Source organism: Solanum dulcamara, chromosome 2 (assembly GCF_947179165.1).
Source record: "Solanum dulcamara chromosome 2, daSolDulc1.2, whole genome shotgun sequence".
In the NCBI taxonomy this organism is placed as follows: domain Eukaryota; kingdom Viridiplantae; phylum Streptophyta; class Magnoliopsida; order Solanales; family Solanaceae; genus Solanum; species Solanum dulcamara.
The window spans coordinates 80,974,838-80,998,573 of NC_077238.1; the positions used below are offsets into that span (position 1 = coordinate 80,974,838).

At 33.1% G+C, this 23,736-nt stretch overlaps 3 protein-coding genes and 1 non-coding gene across 6 annotated transcripts; 2 read left to right on the forward strand and 2 right to left on the reverse strand.

Moving 5' to 3' along the window:
• The first annotated feature begins 2,134 nt into the window (after positions 1-2,134).
• Positions 2,135-10,300, forward strand: LOC129881023 (phosphatidylinositol/phosphatidylcholine transfer protein SFH11-like). Its single transcript, XM_055955333.1, has 7 exons — positions 2,135-2,356; positions 3,936-4,335; positions 5,521-5,639; positions 6,616-6,711; positions 7,237-7,493; positions 8,308-8,528; positions 9,563-10,300. The coding sequence occupies exons 2-7, from the start codon at positions 3,985-3,987 to the stop codon at positions 9,962-9,964; spliced, it is 1,446 nt and encodes a 481-aa protein (XP_055811308.1). The 5' UTR covers positions 2,135-2,356; positions 3,936-3,984; the 3' UTR covers positions 9,965-10,300.
• A 527-nt stretch (positions 10,301-10,827) lies between these two features.
• Positions 10,828-10,899, reverse strand: TRNAH-GUG (transfer RNA histidin (anticodon GUG)). The gene has a single exon. It is a non-coding gene; the product is annotated as a tRNA-His (tRNA).
• A 1,544-nt stretch (positions 10,900-12,443) lies between these two features.
• LOC129881025 (60S acidic ribosomal protein P0) lies at positions 12,444-15,097 on the reverse strand. The gene is made up of 4 exons (XM_055955338.1): positions 14,621-15,097; positions 13,922-13,990; positions 13,197-13,295; positions 12,444-13,110 (listed from the first exon to the last, which is right to left on the reverse strand). The coding sequence occupies exons 1-4, from the start codon at positions 14,876-14,878 to the stop codon at positions 12,571-12,573; spliced, it is 966 nt and encodes a 321-aa protein (XP_055811313.1). The 5' UTR covers positions 14,879-15,097; the 3' UTR covers positions 12,444-12,570.
• A 3,111-nt stretch (positions 15,098-18,208) lies between these two features.
• On the forward strand, positions 18,209-23,249 carry LOC129881024 (UDP-glucuronic acid decarboxylase 6-like). Of its 3 annotated transcripts, none has more exons than XM_055955337.1 (13): positions 18,209-18,292; positions 19,738-19,836; positions 20,344-20,430; positions 20,547-20,634; positions 20,880-20,971; positions 21,092-21,156; positions 21,239-21,327; positions 21,660-21,737; positions 21,805-21,898; positions 21,992-22,058; positions 22,294-22,357; positions 22,458-22,498; positions 22,851-23,249. In XM_055955337.1, the coding sequence occupies exons 2-13, from the start codon at positions 19,756-19,758 to the stop codon at positions 23,034-23,036; spliced, it is 1,032 nt and encodes a 343-aa protein (XP_055811312.1). In that variant the 5' UTR covers positions 18,209-18,292; positions 19,738-19,755; the 3' UTR covers positions 23,037-23,249. The 3 variants fall into 3 exon arrangements, with proteins under 3 accessions (XP_055811312.1, XP_055811311.1, XP_055811309.1); XM_055955336.1 differs by lacking the exon at positions 18,209-18,292 and adding an exon at positions 18,307-18,402; XM_055955334.1 differs by lacking the exon at positions 18,209-18,292 and adding an exon at positions 19,058-19,158.
• Positions 23,250-23,736: the final 487 nt, after the last annotated feature.

The window sequence follows — 23,736 nt, forward strand, 5'->3', positions numbered from 1 at the left end:
ATATAATATACAAGATGTTAATTTTGGTCGTATTATTCAATGATTGAAAATCTCTATTCTGAGTCGAGGTAAGATAGGATATATTTTGTATACACTCTTTCCTTTTTTCAATCTCATTTATGAAATTATATTGGATAGTTATTATTATTGTTATTGTTTTCAATGTAATGGGATAAAAAATAAACATATATTTAATATGCTTAATCAAATATCACAGGGATTAATAATTGAAGTACGGAAAAAATGCTAACATCTCTTTTATAAGACTATCAGTTCGTAAGCTCAATCTTAATATTTCTTTATCTTTAATCGAATGTCACAAATTCAAATCACGATGATAAAATTATCTTTAATAAAAAAATACTTTGCTTCTAAAATAAAATGTTATCTTGTGAATTCGAATTAATCGAATCAAAAACGATTCTAGCTAGTTCCTTTATTATTCCATGAGACAATGATGTTAGCTTCATGGTTACGTTAGAATTTAGATAGCAATGATATACTATATGATAATGATACTTTGAATTTGTTCGATTTTATCGAATATATACATTGAACTTCTCTTTTTAATCTATTTATTTTAGCTAAACATTGAATGATTTATTCTTAGTTGATTTGGTCCCATTTTAGCAAAAATATTTTGGCATATCTTGCACTTCTTTATCTTTTTCGTTATTCTTTAGAAAAATTCACTCCACTTTTGTCCTCTCAATCATATAATTAACAAAAAGCATAGAGCTAATATAATAGTGAAGCATAATAGCATATTATTATATATTCATAAATCGAAGTAAATTTATACTTTTTTGGAAAATTTCTTTAATATTAAATAATCAAAGCATAATTTATGACCCTACAAGCTTTCTATTTATAACCAAACAAATACTCTTTCGAAATTTCTTATCTCGATGTGTGAAAGCAATTTTTTTTTAATTTGAGACAAATGAAGTGAAAATGTTAAAGGACGCACTCTTATTTCAAGTATAAAGTACTTATACAATTGAAATAGATGAATATTATTAATCCAAAGTATCTAATTTAAATTTTGAAAATGAAAAAAATCTTGATAATAAACGTCTATAGGTCATATAAAACATAAATTCGATTTTGTTGATTCAATGAATTTCATATAGCAAAAAGCAAAATATTTTGAATTGGTTATTCTTAAAATAGCACTTGTCAAAGCAAAAGATAGATCAAGCATCAAGTGACCCACTCATGCTCTTACAATTTTTTTCATACATTTAAATATTTTGTCAAAAATTATTGTGACACGTAAAAATCTTCATTATTTCTTAAGGAGTGTTTAAAGTCTAAAATAGATAAATAAAAGTGAGTGCAGGGAGTAGTTCTTATACAATCAACGTGATAGTGGTAGAATAGTTAAAATTTCTGTATCCTTGATCAAAATCTCGAGTTTGAACTTTGAAAGTGGAAAAAATTAGAAGAAACTATCTAATTACACAAACATTACTACCATATATACTAATTCACTCTATAGTTTAAAATAATTACATATTATCTTACTAATTAATAATTTTGACCAGACTTCAAGTCAGACATCCATCTTTGATATCAGATACATTATGAAATATAAATACATAAGAGAGAGGTGAGAGAAAAGGTGAAAGAGGCGAGCGAGAGAGACAACATTATCTTTGATACTGGATAAACGTATTTTTGATTCCAGATACATTTTGAAATACAGATATACAGAGAGAGAAGCGATCAAGAGAGGGAGAGATAAATTACACTTAATTTGACTCATATGTCTTTGATACATGTGAATTACGCTTGAATAAAGTGTATCTGGAATAAACTACCCCTAATTAGACCCGCATGCATCCAAGATAAATGTATCTGAGTGCGCCAAATTTGGTAAAGTAAATGTGACACGAAAGATAATTTCAAAAACTAAAGTGAAAATATGCAATTAGGCCATAAACTATGGAATTTTGTGTTGCTTTGCTCAAAAATTTATGCCACATCATTTAATCATATCATTGAGGAATTTAAATTTATCGGCTTCAATATGAATATCTAGCGTCCCGACGTTACAACGTGGCAATCCAATCCAATAGAAAAACCGAAACGTGATTCAGTATCATGGTGGGACCCAAAGCGTGTCTTCTAGGGAGAACCAGACTTCGAGGGAGAGTGAAGATCACGCGCCATTTGCCCAAAGCAAAGTATAAACCTCCCTTCACGGTCAACATCCTCCGTTCTCCGCCCTATTCTTCCCGTCGTCGTCAGCGACTACTCCCTGAATATCACTACTCCACCTAAGTCTCAGGCGGACACTCGCCGTTAATTCTATCGGATAATATATGATGTATGAAATCCGATTTTGTTTCAGGTAATTGACTGAACATCCGCATGTTTATCGGAAAATTATGTAGTGATTGATTGATTTGATGTTTATTAATGTGTTCGTCTCTCTTGTTCTCATTTGCTCGCTCTGTTTTAGATGGTTATGGTTTCTTTTTTAGGCGTTTAAGCTGCATAATTCGTAAATCCTTGTTGAGAAATTCGCTTTGCAATCATAGTGGTTGGTAAATATAGGAAGAAATTTGTGACTAAATAGATTTAGCTAGCTTTTGCTCGTAGATTTTGGGAGTAGTTTTTGAAAAATTAACTTCAAATATCTGTTTTAGATGGTTATGGTTTCATTTTTAGGCGTTTTAGCTGCATAGTTTGTGAATCCGTGTAAAGAAATTCGCTCGCAATCATAGTGATTGATGAGTATTGAAGAAATTCGTGACTAAGTAGATTTAGCTAGCTTTTGCTCGTAGATTTTGAGGGTAGTTTTTGAAAATTTAACTTCAAATGTCGATTTAGTTTTTGAAAATTTAACTTCAAATGTCGATTTTTGGATGATTATGGTTTCATTTTTAGGCGTTTTAGCTGCATAGTTTGTGAATCCTTGTAGAGAAATTTGCTTGCAATCATAGTGATTGGTGAATATTAGAAGAAATTCGTGACTAAATAGATTTAGCTAGCTTTTGCTTGTAGATTTTGGGTGTAGTTTTTGAAAATTTGACTTCAAATATCCGTTTTAGATGATTTTGGTTTCATTTTTAGGTGTTTTAGCTGCATGATCCGTGAATCCTTGTAGAGAAATTCGCTTGCAATCATAGTGCTTGGTGAATATTAGAAGAAATTCGTGACTAAGAGCCCGTTTGGATTGGCTTAAAAAAAGTAACTTTTATGTATGAAGTGCTTTTAGAATTTTGAAGTGCTGAAAGTTATTTTTATAAATAAGCAGTTGAGTGTTTGGATAAAAGTGCTTATGATGTGAATTTTAGGGTTAAAAGAATAAAAAAGGTAGTTTGAGAATTTAGTTAAGATATAAGGGATATAAAAGTAATTTCCATGGTCAAAGAAAATGACTTTAAGCACTTTGGAAAAAAAAGTTAGGAATCCTAACTTTTCATTTTTGACTGACTTTAAGAACTTTCTGGCTTAAAGTCAGCATTAGGCAAACACGTCCAAAAGCTGAAAAGGGGCTTTAAGTTGGTTTTGACCAACTTAAAGCCAATCCAAACGGGCTCTAAATAGATTTTGCTAGCATTTGACCATAGATTTTGGGAGTAGTTTTTGAAAATTTAACTTCGAATATCTGTTTAACCATGAAATTTGATCAAATTGATCTTCAAATATTTTCAAATACTCAAAAACTGGCTCAGACAAGTTTCTGGATTTTTGGGACTTTCACTCATAGGATTTCTTTTTTTTTTTAAAGTAAATTGCATGTCAAAACACAACTTCAAATTCTAATAATCACAACTTCAAAAAACTCAAAATTTTCAAGTTTCAAATTTCAACTTCAAAATATATAGCCAAACGGGAGCTTAATTTAGAATTGTGAGTTTACTGTCGTTAAAAGTACCATAACCAATCCTGATTATTGAGCTGAATTTTTTTTATATTGGCAGTTTCTTTTGTTGATGCAAAGCTGTGAGTGAGATTTACGAGGTCATCAATATGGGTGACTTGCCATGTCCACCATATTCTAACAAAAGATTGGAGGCGCGGATAATTAGCAAGGAAAAGCTACCGAAGATTTGTTTAGTTGCCTCTGCTACAAAGCACTTCTCAGCAAAGACTTTGAAATGTATAACTAAAGTGAAACAGAGTGTACAGAATAGTGGAACTGCTGGTGATGTTGTCATATTTTTGGCTACCACTGCTGTTCTAGAGGTTGTACGAAGGCTGAGCAAAGCTAGATGTCCTTTTATTTGGCACGGTTTGCAGGCACTGCAAGCTTTATGTTATCCACCATTTAAATGGATCCAAAAGTGGGTTCCTTTGAAGCCATTGGTCAGACAATTGCAGGTGGGTTTCTGTTCATCTTTTAGTGCATATATTTCTTGCAATTCTGGGAATACTTGCATTCGCATTTTGAATTTGTTATATTCTACTTGTGAATATTTGACAACTACTGCTGTTCAAATGTAAGAATTTTTTGCTTTCCCCCACCAAGAAAAAAGTTCTGGTCATGAGTTGTGTCTAACAAGTGCAGGACATACATACAAGCAATGCACAATGGTTCCTTGTATTTGGATGTTACCAATTCATCTTCAATCTGCTGTATGATTGCACATTAGGTTATCTGGAAGTGTTTTTCTTTGCCTGTCTTCAGTTTTTCTGGTACTTGTCTGCTTGACAACATTTGTGAAAAGAACACTATCTTTTATTTTTCAATAAATTATGTGAGGATTGTGACATTTCCGTTGCCTATCTATCTTTTCTTTTCCACTTATGTTTCTGAAGATTACAAGAAGAACAACCCATGTGTGTTTTACATTCCATATATTATGTCATTATTTTAAATATTTCTCATGAGTTGAAAGTGCTGCATAAGGTTTTGGACTCATTATAAGCATGCTCATAACCACCTTGGCCACAATATAGCAAACAACATTTGTGATTCAGATGCTAATGTAATGTTGACTTTTTCCCGTATGACTGTAAATCCTTTTACATGAGTCATTGATCCAGGTTCTGGTTTTCTGCCCAAATATTTTCTCTTTTATTTGGCTATTATTATTGGTTACTGTTTTCGGATTTTGGAGAGCACCTCTTGTTTGATTTAGTGCATGGAAAGATAATCTCTTCTGGCACTTGGCCTTCCTTAAAGTTGTAAGTTGTCATTGCTCATTTAAGTCACCTCAAATGTTGGATTCTAGCAGTGATCTTGAAGGGCTTTAATACAAGGAATATTCTATAATCCTAGCAGATGGACTTCTTTTTGTTTGGAGAGATGGTATATGTTTTATTGCTGCAGCACTTCATAGAAGATAAATTGTTGATAGCCAACACTAATTTAGTTGGTTATTTGTTATTAGATCTAGCATGCTTAACTTAATTTTCTACACTGCTGTTTAATCTGCTTAACTTAATTTTCTACGCTGTTGTTTAATCTTTTCTGTTTTTTTTCCTTTCAAATTGATTGGTGTTTTTTTTTTCCTTTCAAATTGATTGGTGTTTCTATTGTAATGACTATACTTATTTTGGTAGAAATTGTCTAGGCCAATGCTATTGCTCTCAATTGCAACAGTTTTCTCTGATCAGTCATCATCTACGGGAGAAACGACACCAAATGACTATCATGATTCTCAAGCATATCCACACGCAAGGTAGGTATACCATTCGAAGTATATTTTCTCTGGAAGTTTCTTGCTTCCTGGACTACAGCAGCTGTCTAATGGATAAAGGGATATAGTTATAGAAGAGTTTATAATTTCATGTCAAATTCAGATGCTTGTATTTTGGCTTCTCTTTCCATTGTTTGGTGTACGCAATGTAAATAATCCACAAGTTATTAACTTCTTAAGCTTCTACACGTTCAACAACAACAACAGAGAAAAAACTTTATTAGGATTTATGACATTAAAGCTACAATAAGAATGAGGATTACTCCTTTTGGGGTGGCTCAGATGGTTTGGCTTGGGACTTCCATAATGGAGGTCTCAAGTTTGAAACCCTTTGCTTGTGCCAGCAGGGGTTTGACCTTCTAGGTCGAGCTCATCGCAGGGGCTTACCCAGTGCGGCTTACCTCTCCTGTGTAGTTTGTGAGCTATTGCACAGGGGCAGAGTTTACCTTGTTGCCACCCAAAGGATAACGATTGTTAATTCCCTTATCATAAAAAAAGAAAAAAAAGAATTAGGGTTACAATCTTAGTTAGTCCTACACTGAAAGCTAGTTCTTTTATTGTTCAATTTTGTTGTGATGTATGGAAACTGTAATAAATATGAATTTCCCAACAATAACCACGTGAAATTTTGAAACAAACAACAATGACAACATGAAAGAAGATCATTCATGAGATTCAACAGAAATTGTCGTTTTTTATTTTTCTTGTGCTGTTCTCAAGTTCAAAATTTTTATTCAGCTTTTAATGTAATTGCATTGAAACATATTGTCAACAACAACAATAACAAATTAAAAGATATGAGGCGTAGCAATTATACTTGTGTGATCACTTTCTTTATGTCTTGTGTGATCATGTTTTCTTCGTGAAATTGATTTTCATTATTTCTTTTTGAAAAGTGCTCTTTGGGTTCTTATTAAGGTTTTTACTTTTAATATATTCAACATGATTTTCCTTACAGATCTCATGATGAAGTACAGGATGATGGTTATCCTGAAAGATGGTTGCTAGAACTCCATAAGGAACTGAGGGAGGAGGGTATTAGTGTACCTGGGAGGTGAGGTGACGTCCTTTACTTTTGGTAGTCTCAATGCTAGACTGGTAGAACTGGGGAAAAACTGTTGCTTTGACATGCCGTATTTTCATTTTAGTAGGTTTTATTTAGTTATGCTTGCCCAGAAAAGGAAGAACACAAGAAAAGAGCCTTGAAAAATGATTAAGCTTGCTAAGTCAGACTTCCTTATTATTTCCTGTGTCCTCTTTGATTCTGTATTCTTCTTTTCTACTGTCTTTGATATGCATTACTTGAACTGAGGGTCTTTTGGAAATAACCTCTCTGCCTCCACAAGGTACGGGTAAGGTAGGGGTATACTCTACCCTCCCCGGACTCCACCTATGAGATTACACTGGATATGTTGTTGCTAAGTCAGACTTCCATTTATCTACAAAATTAGTTTCTCTTTGATGCATTGCACAAGTATTCGTTTTCTTAACAATTTCAAATTCTATTTGACTATTTTGTCACTGATACTAACATGTTAAATTGGAATTTTTATGTTCCTTGGGCAACCTGTTTTTACAGGTTGAATGATAATGAACTCCGTCAATTTTATGCTGCTGCAAATGGTGATTTTGCTAGGCTTCTTTCATCAGTTAAGAAAACTATTAAATGGCGACAGAGTTACACGTTTTTTTCACCTGAAGAGCTTGAGGCATGGTCTCCTTTCATTTTTTGGCACGGCCATGATGCTAATCAACGGCCTTGCCTCATCATTCGCCTTGGACATGCTTGCTACAACCTGAGATCGAACGGCAGATCTATATTGATAAAAGCAGTTGGTATGCATATCTTGCTTGAGTAGTTTATTTATCAGTGCAACTGGAATACATGTAAGACTGTCACTGGTGACTCGAAAATATCATTGAAAGTTTTAATCCGAATCAAGTATTCTATCAGAGGCTGAGGTCAGTTTCCTTAGGCTAGAATAGTATAATCTGCACAAGTGCATGACTCAGGTTTCATGCAAAGATGTTGTCTCTAGTCAGAGATCGTGCAAGAAACTTATGTGCTAACATATGGTGCTTTGTTTGTTAAGTATGCCAATGAAACCTATAAGTTAGACTTGTCATAGAAAATTTAACTTGTACTCTTAGAGAACCAATCCTCTTTGCTACTGGTATGTAATCGTTACAGAAGATTTTGAACTATTTTCTGCTAATTAAACTACGTTGGCCTGGATAGACCTCGTTGTTCCACGCCAATATCTAAGAAACCTGAATATGCTTATTGAACTTGGTAATTAGGATCTGGGCTATCACCGGGATAACCAATCCCGAGTTTTATTTCTGTTGCTAGTTTCATGGTGTCCAAGTAAAAGCTGCTTCAATGGGAATTTCATTACAGGATTTTCTGTTAAGCAGCTCTATTACTCTTTGAATTATTTGTCAAACTTGCATGGCATAAAATCACTGATATTTTCTGGTCTGCTATTTGGAGTTCATACCCAGACCCCACTTGTGTGATTTCACTGGGTATGTTGTTGTATTGTCAGCCACTCAGCCTTTTTGTCTCAGTTTTCAGGTTTTCATGTTGACTTCTTCAGTTTGCATCCTGATTTTGGATAGAATGCTTATTGAGGCTTTGATTCCACAGTTTCGCAGATTGAGCACGGTATTCTGAGATTTGTCAATGTGGAACATCCTCAAATAACTGTCTTGATGGACTGTGAAGGACTCTCTCCACTTGGTTTTCCCATACACATGATGAGATCTTGTGCTATACTCTTGCAGGATCATTATCCTAATCGTCTTAGCTCTTTGATTATAGTTCGGCTCCCTCAAGTTGCCCAAATAATAATGCAAACTTTCTTTCAGGTAACTCCATCATTGATGCATTCAATATCTCACCCCCACCCCAAGAAAAAGAAAAACGAAATCTGCAACTCATGAGTTCTTTCTTAGCGGGTCGTTAAAAATGTCTTAATTTACTTGTATTTGAGATTTAACTTCTAAGAAAAGGCTATGGGGCGATGTGGCTGGTATTTGTGGGGGCAGGATGGTGTCACTATGTAGCTTCAAAGTCTGTGATCTGAAATTATTGGTGGTTGGAACAGGATAATCCGTTTCAATTAAATCGGCTTTTGAATAGAAAAAAGTCTGTGCTGGAGTTGGTGTTGTTGGTTTAGAGGACGAGTAAGCGACCTAAATCCACAAGTTGCTTGATTTCGACTTCTGATGATTAAATAGTTTCGATTACTTCTGCTGACTGGGGGAGGTTTTCCTCTAATTGTGGGCATCAAAATGAAGAACTCTTATGTAGTCATCACTTATTAAGATTTACTATCCATCCATAGTTTTGATAGACACAAAAGGACGCTACCTCCTCCCTTGAGCTACTTCTTTCTTTCTTTTTGTTTATTTTCATGGCATTTGGTTTTAAAAATCTCCCTTTCACTGTTCTCCCTTGTAACAAATCTGTTTTTGCTTACCCGTGAAAAATTTGGGTTACTTATAGTTTGTGGGGTAATTTCGGTAGAGGTATTTGGGAATCAAAAGTCAAATGTGCATTTGTCCGGTGCATAATCCTCTACAGTAAGCTGACAATAATTTCTCTCGACCGTATAATCCTCTCGTACAATCCAACACGAAGGGAGGACTATCCCATCTTATCTCATCTTCATTGCAAATGGCCGGTTAAGACTTCTGCTTGTTGGTGTATCGCCCAGATTACTATCTTGTTTGGATTTTGATTGGTTATGTTGTATTAATATGCACTTCTCCAGGTTATTGAGTTAAATCGTAATTACTAGTTATAATATGGAAATGAAAATTTACTTATTTGCATACTTTTATTGATTTGTATGTATGGCTGCATTGCTATTAACATCAAACTAACATTGTGCTTGCAGGTGCTTAAACCAGCCACACGCCAAAAAGTGAGGATTATTGGGAGAAACCATCTAGCGTTTCTATCCAATCACCTCGATTCAATCCCTCCGTTTCTTGGTGGAAACTGCTCATGCTCAAAATGCTCAGACCATAGCAATGCAGAAGGTAAATCTGATGAAGCCGCAAGGACAGAACTAACACCTGATCATGTGAATAAATCCGATGAGGTCACTCAGACAGAACCAGCCCCTAATCAAGTGAAAGATAGCCCCGAGTTTAATCATCATGTCTCCAACACAAATAGCTTCAAGGAAGAACTGATAAAGACCGTCATCATCGGTATACTGATGGTGTGGATATTCATTGCTGTGATTGTGGCAATGGATTATCCAGAAAGATGGCATCTTTTGCGTCGACTTTGATAATAAAATTTGTGTTTCTAATGCAGAATCATAAATCTGCACTCTCTTAAGCAATAGATTTCTCATTAGCTTTGTAATGTCATCATAGACCCTTGTGGTCGGGCCCTTCCCCGGACCCTGCGCATAGCGGGAGCTTAAGTGCACCGGGCTGCCCTTTTTTGTAATGTCATCATATACATTCCTTCTAGTTAGACATCGGTTAGTCATAATTACTTGTTGATGTATAGTATTTTGAAAGCATCGAGATGAATACACTTTCACATGGTGTTCATAGATGATTTACATAAGTACTTATCAATAAATCAACGAGGATTCATATAGGCGGTCTTAAGTTAACTTATTCGAAGTAGACGCATGATGTTGATTCCTCCTCTTATTGCAGTTGGGGGTGGTTAAGAAATTCTTAAAATTTATGTTGTTGTAAGAGGATATAAAAGATAGGGTTAATTTCCTGTTATTGGTGTTGATACTTCTAATGATGTGTTTTCTTATATTTGCCAATAATATTCTTTAGGCACAAATTTCATATATGGTTTAACCTTTGTATTTAATCAAATCACTACTTTGGTCAAGTTACATAACAAGTTCCACGATGATAACAACAATAAATATATTCAGTATAATCTTATAAGTGAAGTCTAAGGAGGGTAGAGCATACACAAATTTTATCTCTACTTGGGAGGTAGAGAGGTTGTTCCAATCGACCCTCGGCTCAAAAAAAAAGTTTGAAGAAGTCATGAAAAAGAAACTATAGAGAGTATGTCAAAGCATTCTGAAAAAGAAACATAACTACGACAAAATAATACGATAATCAAAGTATAACAAAATAATAGACATCGAATGACAAGAATCAAAAAATAGAGTGTGGCTGCTGGGATTCGAGCCCAGGTCTCCACGGCCACAACGTGGAATTCTTACCACTAAACTACAGCCACAAGATGTCCTAATTAGTTTATTATTTAATTTATCTATGTGTACTTAATCATGTTTTTTTTCTGACTAAACTTTGCTGTGGAGCATATATAAACTACATCAAATCTAATATATAGCCTTTATATTTGATTTTTTTTGTAATATTTTTTGTATTTGATGATTCATATTATTTTTACGTATAAAATGAAACGCATATATACTAGTAATATATAATTGTATTATCTATTGTCTTTGATCTACCAGATATAAGTTTTATATATGTCCAATATATATTCTTTTAGGTTTATCTACATTATAAAATAAAATGCAAGCAATAAAACAAGAAAGTTGATGAACCTAACAAACCATATGGCCACTCCCCCACCCTCACCCTCAAACCAAAAAAAAAAAGAGAGGATAATTCAGTGAACAAATTATTTTCTGTTCATATAGAGTAAGGACTGCATTTTGAGTTGTGATGTGACCGTCTATTTTAATGCAAGCATTAATTAGTAATTACTTTTATGACTCAAACTCATGACTCGTAAATTACACAGAGGCAATGTTTGTACTATTACTTCAAGACTCCCTTTAATGAACCTAACATTGAATTAAAAACAAAGCATGTCTTTTTCTCGACGTCTATATTAAACCAAAGCTATGTGTTTGGTTGCATTAATTAATTAATAACAAAAGATTAACTCTTAACAACCTATTACTCATGCAAGCACTTAATAAAATACTATGTGTGTTGACTAATTAATTAGGGAGTAGAATTTAAATTATTAGAGTATACCAAATATTGATAAAACGAATTTAAATTATTAGAGTATACCAAATATTGATAAAACTATCAAACTTGTGTCATTTATAGGTAGTAAACAAGAATTATAACTTATTAATGTGATTTAATGTTTCCATATTAATTTAACAATATTATTTATGCAAGCTTAAAAGCTTTTCTTCTACTTTCTTTTCCGGGTTGATTACCTAGCTAAACTCGCTCAAGCTAAAAAACACGTTCATATATTATGCCTACTTTTTTTTTGATATAATAAAAGAATGGTTATGAAAAGATCTGGAGCCCGTTTGGATGGGCTTAAAAAAAATAACTTTTATATATAAAGTGCTTTTAGAACTTTGAAGTACTGAAAGTTATTTTTATAAATAAACTTGAGTGTTTGGATAAAAGTGGTGAATTTTAGGGTTAGAAGAATAAAAAAAAATAGTTTGAGAATTTAGTTATAATATAAGAGATATAAAAGTAATTTTCATGATCAAAGAAAATGACTTTAAGCACTTTGGAAAAAAAAAGTTTGAAATCCTAACTTTTCATTTTGACTGAGTTTAAAAACTTTATGGCTTAAAATCAGCATTAGACAAACACGTCCAAAAGCTAAAAAGAGGCTTTAAGTTGGTCAAAACCAACTTAAAGCCAATCCAAACGGGCTCCTGTTTCAATATGCCTATTTTTGCAGCAATGCTTCAGTTATGTAGAAAAATAAGTAACAATACTATTCAGAAGTACTAAGATTAAGATATGCTTGTAATAAAAGAAGGCAAGGTATATGGCCCAAAACAAAATTATCCACTACATCTCAACTGAATTTAAATATTGTTCGAAAACTTGAGAAACATAAAAGGAGAAAATAAGTTTTTGAAATCAAAAAGTGACAAACTCACAAACAACAGACTTAATCAAACAAACTGAAACCCATGTCATCATCTGACTCCTCAGCAGGCTCATCCTTCTTCTCCTCCTCCTTAGCAGCAGCAGGAGCAGCACCAGAACCAGAAGCTGCAGCAGGAGCAGCAGCAACAGCGGCAAACTTGCTAGGATCCGCGAGGTATTCCTTCACTTTGTCAGCCAGAGGGAAAGAATAGTCGGTTTCAACTGCAATGGCCAACACATTCTTGTAGGCGTTGGTGAACATGTGAGGTGCAGCAGCTAGAGTTGGGTAAGAGATGGCCAATGACAAGGAGGTAACCATAGATACTCCCATGGCGAACTTCTCAATGAGATCATCCTCAGTAAGATCAAGAACCTCAGGGCTGAAGACAGATCCATTGTCATAAACGGAGAGAACAACAAGACCATATGAGAAGGGCCTAATTCCAAGTTTGGCAAGCAGGGCAGCTTCAGAGGAACCAACTTTATCACCCTTCTTGATGAGCTCCACAGGAGTGATAATTTCAACAGTACCCTTGTTAATCTTGGTAGGAATGTTAAGCACCTGCAAGAATATATGGTAAAGTAAGGATTAATAACTTCCCAGTAGAGAAGTGAAAAAACTATATCTTTGGAGCATGAGACACGCACCTGGAAGAAAGAGGTCTGAGAAGGATCGAGACCAGTGTTGCCAGGAGGGACAACAACATCAACTGGAGCCACCAAACCAACACGAGCAGGTGCTCCAACCTATAACATAAATGGAGGACCAAAACTTATGAAGGACAAATATAAAACATAACATAATTAAGGCTGGAAGGAAACATAGTAGAGATGAAACTAGAATCAATTCACACGTATATGAAGTAGAATCAACTCAAAAAATACAACATAACACATGTATTAAACAATATGAGAAAATGTAAGACAAATTGACGAAATGCAATAAAATAACATTGCAGAAAACAGCATCTATAATAACTTTGACCCTTAACAAGCAACATAAAACATGTCTTGGCCTATATGAAGTAGAATCAACTCAAACGTCCAACATAAACCATGTATTCAACAATATGAAGAAAAGCTACACAAATTGACAAAACACAATAAAATAACATTGAGGACAGCAGCACATACACACCGTAAAATGACTTTGCCCCTTAACAAGGATCAGTTAAGTTTTAAGTAAAAAGTTGACATCTTAATGGATTTCATGTAACTCTTGAAACACATCATGTAACATGTTTAACATACTTTAAACTGAATCCAAACACACACATAGACAGCCAAAACATCAAGCTAGTTTCATTATAAAAAGCACAACCATGTAAAGAGTATAGGAAAAAAACAGAACATATGGATTAGTTATAATTTACCTTGTACTTGGCAACTTCCTCGCTCACTTCCTTCAGGTCACCCTTGGTGAAGATAAGTCCAACATTACCCTATTATATGAGAACAAATGAAGTACAGTTAACTGACTACTACCAATACAATGAAAACAAAAAACATGTTTTGAACATGTATACATATTGAACATATGGTTTAAAAAGTTTCTTTACTTGCATCTTTTATTGTATCAAATTTGAATATCAAAAAAAGATATCAAAGTATTAGAATGTTTAACTCAGAGTACACCCTGAAAGATCAATCCTACATCACCAAAGTATATACTAAACAAACAAATTCAATACAGTTAACTAAATACTACCTATCATTACTATGAAAACTTATAGTTTATTTTATCAAATTGGAATATCAAAAAAAGGGTACCAAAGTGATAGAATGTTTAACTCAGATTACACCCTTGCTGAAGATCAATCCTACATTACCCTAGTATAAACTAAACAACAAATTCAATACAGTTAACTAAATACTACCTATACTATGAAAACAAAAAAATAACATGCTTTATGGTTTATTGTATCAAATTGGAATATCAAAAAGAAGGGTACCAAAGTATTAGAATGTTTAACTTAGATTCAATCCAACATTACCATATTACAAATTGAACAGAAAATTCAGTACAGCTAACTGCGTACATATGAGTGAATATATACATAAAAAAAACTTACAACAAGTAGAGGAATGAGATTGAGTATAGTTTCATTTCCAGTTTTTTCAGCATGAACTCTAACAGTCCTCTTCATCATAGTATTTTTCCCCATGAGTACAACAGAATCACCTCTCAATCCCTTCCTAATGTTCTGAAGCTGATTAGATCCAACATTATCAGCAGCAGCTACAAGCACCTGAGTATAATCATCAAGAAGTTGACACATCTTGTGATCATAAGCAATCTTCTTCTCAGCCTTAGTTGCTTTTGGAGCCATTTGATTCAATTGGTTTCAGATTTTTTTAAAAAAAAAAAACCTAATAAGTGAAAAGAAGAGATTTTTACAACAAAAAGAGGGCCAAGACTGGTTTGAATTCAACTTCAGCCAAGGCGGACAGCAGCGTCGCCGTCACTTTAACCTCTTCTATTCAGATCTATAGTTTGCTGAAAATGGAGAAAAGAGAAAAACCCTAAACCTGATTTGCTCTATGGACTGATTGGGAAGATGATGGAGAGTTTATATAGTGCTTGATGATTCAATTGACCTAAATTGGACGGTTCAGATTGATTGAATTAGGGCTGGATATCTAGCTTGGCCCATTTAGGTGTGGTAAAACTGGCCCAAATTCATATCACCCGTTTAATTTGTTCGAGTTTTAATGGGTTTGGACTTGAGTGATTTTGATGATGGACGATTGGATATTTTTTAGCTTGGTTTGATAAAATATGGGCTTATTTTGGGGTGAAAAAATTAGGTCAAGTTCATATGATTCATTTAGTTTGTTCGAGTTATAATGGATTTGGACTAGAGTAATTTTGATGATGGATGTTTAGTTTGTTCGAGTTCTAATGGATTTGGACTAGAGTAATTTTGATGATGGATGACTCGATATTTTTTTTGTTTGGTTTGATAAAATACGGGCTCATTTACGGTTGAAAAAATTATCTCAAGTTCATATGATCTGTTTAGTTTGTTCGAGTTCTAATGAATTTGGACTAGAGTAATTTTGATAATGGATGACTGGATATTTTTTTTGCTTGGTTTGATAAAATACAGGCTCATTTAGGGTTGAAAAAATTATCTCAAGTTCATATGATCCGTTTAGTTTGTTCGAGTTTTAATGAATTTAAGCTAAAGTAATCTTGATGATGGACTAGATATTTAGCTTGGTTTGATAAAACATGGGCTCATTTAGGGTTGGAAAAATCAGCTCAAGTTCTTATGACCCGCTTAATTTGTTCAAGTTTTAATGGATTTAGACTAGAGTGATTTTAATGATGGATTGGATATTTTTAAATTGGTATGATAAAATATGGCTCATCTAGGGTTGAAAAAATTAGCTCAAGTTCATATGATGCATTTAGTTTGTTCGAGTTCTAATGGATTTAGGGTAGAAATTTTGATGACTCGTCTAGGGTTGAAAAAATTAGCTCAAGCTCATATGATTTGTTTAGTTTGTTCGAGTTTTAATGGATTTAGACTAGAGTGATTTTGATGATGGAACGGATATTTTAAATTTGATTTGGTAAAATAGGGGTTCATCTAGGGTTGGAAAAATTAGCTCAAGTTAATATGATTCGTTTAATTTGTTCGAGTTTTAATGGATTTAGACTAAAGTGATTTCGATGATGGACCGTAATTTTTTAACTTGATTTGATAAAATAAGGGCTCATTTAGGGTGAAGAAATTAGTTCAAATTTATAAGACACGTCCAATTTATTCATGTTTTAATGTATTTGGGCTAGAGTGATTTTGACGATGGAATGAATATTTTTAACTTGATTTAATAAAAGACGTGCTCATTTAGAGGTGGAAAAAATAGCTAGCTCAAATTCATATGACAAGTCCAATTTGTTGAAGTTTTAATGAGTTTGGACTAGAGTGATTTCGATGATGGACTGGATATTTAGCTTGATTTAGTAAAACACGGTTCATTAAGATGTGATAAAATTAGCTCAAATTCATATGACACGTCCAATTTATTCAAGTTTTAAAATTTTTTGGATATATTAAATTTGATGATGGACTGAATATTTTTAACTTGATTTGGTATAATATAGGTTCATTTAAGTATGAAAAAAATAGCTCAAATTCACACAACACACTCAATTTGTGCAAGTTTTAATAGGTTTGGGCCAAAGTGATTTTGGATAATTAGTTGATTTGAGTTGGTCCAAGTTAACTCATCATAAATCAATATCCCAAATAGATTCATTATGATGGTGAATATTGATTCATGAAAATGTTTAATTTTCATTTGTAAGGTTCAACTTTAGATTAAGATTTTTGTATATAAGTTATTTTCAATTTCATTATCATAGACTGTTATAAATATAGGTTACTATACTATTATTATAGACTGTTATAAATATATATGTTATTATAACTATTATTATTGGTGACTATTATTATTATTTACTTTTTTGTAGATGAAAAAAAAAGTAAAATTAGTCTATTGGACTATTATTATTAAATAGCATAAATAGGCACTTTGATGAAACATATGCGAGCTCAATTTTTCACGAAAGATATAAATAAGTTTTTGTTCAAAATTCGATAACATATTTGAAGTTTTTATATTAAAAAAATAAATATAAAGTAGTTAGTATAGAGAATCTAAAAGTAAACTAGTTTGTTGGACCATTATTATTTTTAAAGATTAATCTAGGGGGAATATAATACACCCTCATGTTTTTTATTAAAAACTTTGTTTTGAACCAAACTCAATTAGATAATTCCCTTTTAGTTGAACTCTCAATCCTTTGAATGATATAAAATTTGTTCCAAAAGTAGGTGCATTGTAATTCTAATAAACAACAAATTTCTTTTTTTCCTAATAAATTTGAACTAATCGATTGACAAATAGATTTATTTTTATCATTAATATGAGTTAATATATTGTCAAAACCTTAAATTTTCATTTAATATTATATAGCTCTTGTTGATTTAACTTAACAAAAAAATTTATTTGTTATGTTATCTTGAAGGGTTATGACTAAACAATCAATTATTTCATATATTAAGGAATATTTCGACTATGTGATTATAGGAAAGGCTAAAATGATCACTTATTTCACACGTAAAAAACTATTTTGATCACGTGATATATATATATATATATATATATATATATATATATATATATATATATATATATATATATATATATATATATATATGATGGGAAAAGATGATCTATTTTTGCATGCATTACGAATCATTTCGACTACGTGATACATGTGAAGGACTAAAATAATCCAACCCCATACATATATTAATGATCATTTCGATCATTCTCTCGAATATAGACCTTAAGTTATCACTTTAGCAAAACTCGAATTAAATATTTTTGATCCGAATCTTGTATGTATCTTTAAAAAAATCACTAAACATGTACATAAATTAAATTTAAAATTCAATTATTATTAGTTAGGTAATAAAATATAAAATATTTAAATAATAAAGATTTTTTTAATAATACGAGACAACTATTGACCTATTTAGCTATTTCCTACATAGCATATAACACTAATTTCTCAATAAATAATAATCAATCCAAAAAAAGTAAGGAGTAATTAATTTCAAGATCTCAACTTTCTTATAAACCCCCTATAATTTTATAATCAAAATCCTAAAATAATCTTGGATTCTAATTACTTCTTTCACTGTGTCTTTTTATATATTTTACCGGTACCTCCCTTTTTTGTCTTTTAATTATAGTGTATCAAAGTTTTCTTTTTTTGGTTTCGGTGTCTTGAATTAAATTCTAATCGCACACGGTAGATTCTTAGTTTCAAGAGGTAATGGGTATAAGAAAAAGATTATTGTTTTCCTTTTTTTGCTTTGTTTCTGCTGAATTCAGTTAAGTATTTTGCTAATCTTGATTTAGCAATAAAAAAATTGATTAGATTTCAGTAATGGGTATTAAAAAGATCCTTTTTTAAAAAATTCTTTTTTGCTTTGTTTCTGCTGAATTCGTTAAGTATTTGTTAATCTTGATTTAGCAACAAAAAAAAAAGATTAGATTTCAGTAATGGGTATTAAAAAGATCCTTTTTTTAATTCTTTTTTGCTTTTTTTCTGCTGAATTCATTAAGTATTTGCTAATCTTGATTTAGCAAAAAAAATAAAATTGATTAGATTTCAGTAATGGGTATTAAAAGGATTCTCTTTTTTAAAATTCTTTTTTTTCTTTGTTTCTGATGAATTTATTAAATATTTGCTAATTTTGTTAAAACTATTTATTTGATCTTCAGATCTGTAATCATTGCTAAGAAGGTTTGATTTCATTATCAGTTTCCCCTTTTTGTCTCTCTGTCTATATTATTTTTGTTATTTTTCTTTTTTGCGTGTGTTGAAAGATTACTTTTTTATTGAAAAAAAATAATCAATTATTTAGGTTTCTCTAATTCCTCTCTCTTGTTGGTAACGTTTGGTGTGATGGGTATTGTTGGGTTTTTGCATTTTTTCATGTTCTATATATTTGTGTGATTTTTTTGCTATTTATACTTGTATTCTGCAATTGTTTCTTGTTATAACATTTTAGGGACTATCAAGGTGATTTGGAGTTTAATTTAGTTGTTTTATTTTCTTTTTTTGTTCTTCTTCTTTTCTCAATTTAGGGAATCAAGATTTCAGCTTTTTGTTTTTTCTGGTATAGAAATTTGTTTGCGCATGTTATCAAATCTTGAACCGTAGTTTCTTTGTCTTTCGATTTTCGTGACTATTTGATGATTCCTTATACATTAATTATCATATTGTTTGTTGTTTTGTTATTATATGTTTTTTATTTTACTTTTCTGTTTTTCAGTGGAAACAATTTTTTTATCTCTGAGACTACACTATGTATGTTGTTGTTGTCCCTGCCCGCCCGTGTGTGATTCTCAAAAAGTGCAATATTTTTGGAGGATATGATACTCACCTATCAATAAATTTTTTTTAAGAGTATGAGCAACATAGCTTTTTCCATACGTTTTGGGAAAATGGGGTTTCTAATTGATTTGTAAAATCTGCCTATTTAGAAAAGTTTTTTGAAAAATCTGAACTTTTTTTTGGTTTGTGTGAAGGGGTTGACTGATCTTGGATTGTCTTGAATCTGTTATTCTCTTTTCTAAATTTGATTGATCTTTGGTACAGAATTGAAGTGATCTGAAAATGGCTTCTAATGGGAACAATCATGTATCCACAAAATCACCACCAGAGCCTTCACCATTGCGAAAGGCGAAATTTTTCCAGGTATTCCACAGAAGCCTCCTTGTAATTTGGTAACCCAGTTAGTGTAGGATATGCTTTGATTGGATCTTTATTAGCTTTACATATCCTGTTTATGATAACAGCTACGCCTCAATCCCAAGTAAGTTAAAATCAGTTGTGTCCATGTGCTCCATTTAAGCCCGCTTCAGTCTAATTGTGAAGATTCATCGTGAATTGACTAGTTTTACATTAGTTGTCAACCTACTGCAAACCCTCTCCTCTATCCCGGCTTGAGACCATCTATACCAGGAAATTCACACTGGCATAGTTTTTACATCTCCTGATAACAGTGGCATCTTATGGTTTCTTGATATTTGTTGATATACGCTTACTAGTTTGGGACAATATCAACATATTCAGTGTAATTCCACATGTGGGATCTGGGGCAGGTGGTGTGTAAGCTTACCTTATCCCTGCCTCGCGAAGGTAGAGAAGCTGTTTCCAATACAATTAATGTTCTTTACCGTTCTTGAACTGCTCGAATGACAGGCTAACATGAGGATTCTGGTGACTGGTGGTGCTGGATTTATAGGATCTCACCTTGTTGACAAACTGATGCAAAATGAGAAGAATGAGGTACAGAGTTTTTTGGCCCTAGTTTTATGTTGTATCTTCGCAACTTATTGCGTCGTCCTCGTAGATCAATGGTTAAAATGAATGCATTTACATAACCTTTTCTGCATTGTGCTCAGGTGATTGTTGTTGATAACTACTTCACTGGATCAAAGGATAATCTAAAGCAATGGATCGGTCATCCAAGATTTGAGCTAATTCGCCATGGTAAAGCACTGGTTTTGGTTTTCTATTACTACTTGTTGTCGTTACTGCTCATGTCTTCATAAATGTTGTGTTTTTGCTTTCCCTGAGTCTATCGGAAACAGTCTCTCTACCTGTCAAGGTAGAGGTAAGGTCTGCGTACATTTTACCTTCCCTAGACTCCACTTGTGGGACTATACTAGGTATGTTGTTGTACATTGATGAACCGTCTTGTTTATATCCTTTGTGTCGGTTTTCTTCTAATGCAGATGTTACTGAGCCATTGTTGATTGAAGTTGACCAAATTTATCACCTTGCTTGCCCTGCTTCCCCCATTTTTTACAAGTATAATCCTGTTAAGGTTAGTAATTGCATGAGTTTCCTTCTTTTCTTTATGTTTGTCACACTAGTCGTTACGTTCCTCTGAAGTTAGATTTTGCCTGGAAAAGTACATTAATGGATTCTGTTGGTTCATTTGCAGACAATTAAGACAAATGTAATCGGAACGTTGAACATGTTGGGACTTGCCAAGAGAACTGGAGCAAGGTCGGAGTCAGCTTCTCTCTGTACTTAGTTCTTGGTAATGTAGATCTTCTTCATCTCACCATTTGTGCATTGTGCAAAACAGGATTTTACTCACATCAACTTCTGAGGTTTATGGAGATCCACTCATGCACCCTCAAGACGAGACCTATTGGGGCAATGTTAACCCGATTGGTATGCTTTTAACTTTATGATATTGCAGCATCAGATTCTTTAAGAAGTAATCGAAATAGTGAGTGATCTCATTCTTAAACTGAGATAAGATAATAGGGTCGATCAATCAGGATTTTCACTAAAGGGTTCGAAATATGAAAAGTAAACGCACGAAGAAGGAGTTAAACAAATGAAATCTTCCAACATCACTCCACTTAGAAATGCTGCAGAAATTTTTCTCTGCTTCAATAACTGTTATTTACCTTTCTGTACATTCATTGCTAGTGATATTTTTCCGAAGCGTATAATCTTGCAAGCATTTCATATGCTCACAATTGTATGCAAATTTTCAGGAGTTCGAAGTTGTTACGATGAAGGCAAAAGAGTGGCTGAGACTCTGATGTTTGATTATCACAGGCAGCATGGAATAGGTAAAACTTTTCTTCCATTAAGCATATGTTCGCGTTGATCTCTTCTAACATGATTTGGAAAACACAGAAATAAGAATTGCTAGGATCTTCAACACTTATGGTCCTCGAATGAACATTGATGATGGTCGTGTTGTCAGTAACTTCATTGCCCAGGCAATTCGGTATTGCTTCTAAATGTTTCTTTTAACAGTTTCCATCAACTTTGTTACCTTAGTTTGATAATAAGGAACCAACCTTGTTTTTGTACACTGTAGTGATGAACCCTTGACTGTCCAGTTACCAGGAACACAAACACGCAGCTTTTGTTATGTTTCTGACATGGTAAGGAACAATCTTTGAGCGATTTGAATTTCTTTTATAACGATGGTGTTTGGGCCTACTTCCATGCACCTCGATTATACTATTGAGCTGTTACCTACAACCAACACAATCTAAGGTCGTGCAAGGCTTAGGCAAATGGAAAGAAATCACATATAACGTTCTTTGAGCCATTTTGATTTGAAGTTGGTATTCGGATTTGTTATCATTTGCCTTACATTCCTTTGTTAATGAGTAGGTTAATGGCCTTATGAGGCTTATGGAAGGAGACAATACTGGACCAATTAACATTGGAAATCCAGGTTAGTTTAGTTCGCTTCCAATTGCTTTCTAGTTAACTCGTAAAAAAGTTGAAATTTTGATATTGCATCGGTCATTACTAATCTTATTCTCTATCATCAGGTGAATTCACAATGCTTGAACTCGCAGAGAATGTGAAAGAGGTAATTGTTATAATAGTTATTTTGGCAAACTGAATTTGTTTCAAAGTATTTTACGTTTTAAGATTTACCCTTTCTCTTCCAATTAGTAAAGTACCGAGGGTCTATCAGAAACAACCTCTTTATCTCCCAAGGTAGGGGTAAAGTCTGCATACACTCTATCCTCCCCAGACCCCACTTGTGGAATTACACTGGGTATGTTATTGTTGTAGTTACGTACTTAGGGAGAGATAAAGGGTAATCTAGACAAGTACTTTTATGATCGAGGCTATTAAAACTTTGAAGGACAAATAATATGGATCAGATGGAGTATTATCGTTAGATGGTAGTTGACATAAATTGTGTTGTCCTGCAGCTCATCAATCCGAAAGTGAAAATTATTACTGTGGAAAACACTCCAGATGATCCTCGACAGAGAAAACCCGATATCACAAAGGCAAAAGAGTTGCTAGGCTGGGAACCAAAGGTCAAGTTGCGCGATGGTCTTCCTCTCATGGAGGAAGATTTCCGCGGTAGGCTCGGGATTTCAAGAAAGAAGTAAAAGAGAAAAAAGCTTTCATGGTTGGAATTGATGAAAAATGAGAGTTCACAAATATATGTTTTGCATCTTGGCTTTTGTTGCTTTGTCTTTCTGAATGGAGAATAAACTATGTCCAGCATCCATCTTTTATTATACAAATATATATTTTTTGTCCCATGTATTTGCTTGGTTTTTGTATTCCACTAGAATATATGGTATCATCTGACACTGCTTCGTTGAAAATATTGCTATTTTTTTGTTATTGTATGCTCGTTAAAAAATGGAAGACTCGGCCCTTCTATCGATTGGGGGGGGGGGGCTCTTATCATTTGTCATAACAGACAGGCAATACTTGCAAATAATACAAAGTAAACATCAATTCGATGAGTTCAATCTTTAAGGTTTTTATTATTGAACTCACAGTTGTCTTTCCTCAAGTAGTACAGTCTACTTAGACTCGTGAGGTTACACGTAACCCGATTTTGAATTTTGTTTCAAATTTAGATCTACTCACTTGAGGCTGTTTTTAACTACTGGTTCTACAACAACTCCAGATAATATGTACGCAGACCTTATCCACACTTAGGTAGAAATATTGTTTCTGATAGACCCTCGGCTTAAAGGAAATATACATATGAAAAGTAAGCTAGCTATATGAATTCATGCTCTCATTTTCAAGCAAATCTCATTATGTATATGCAAAACACCATCACTTGACAGA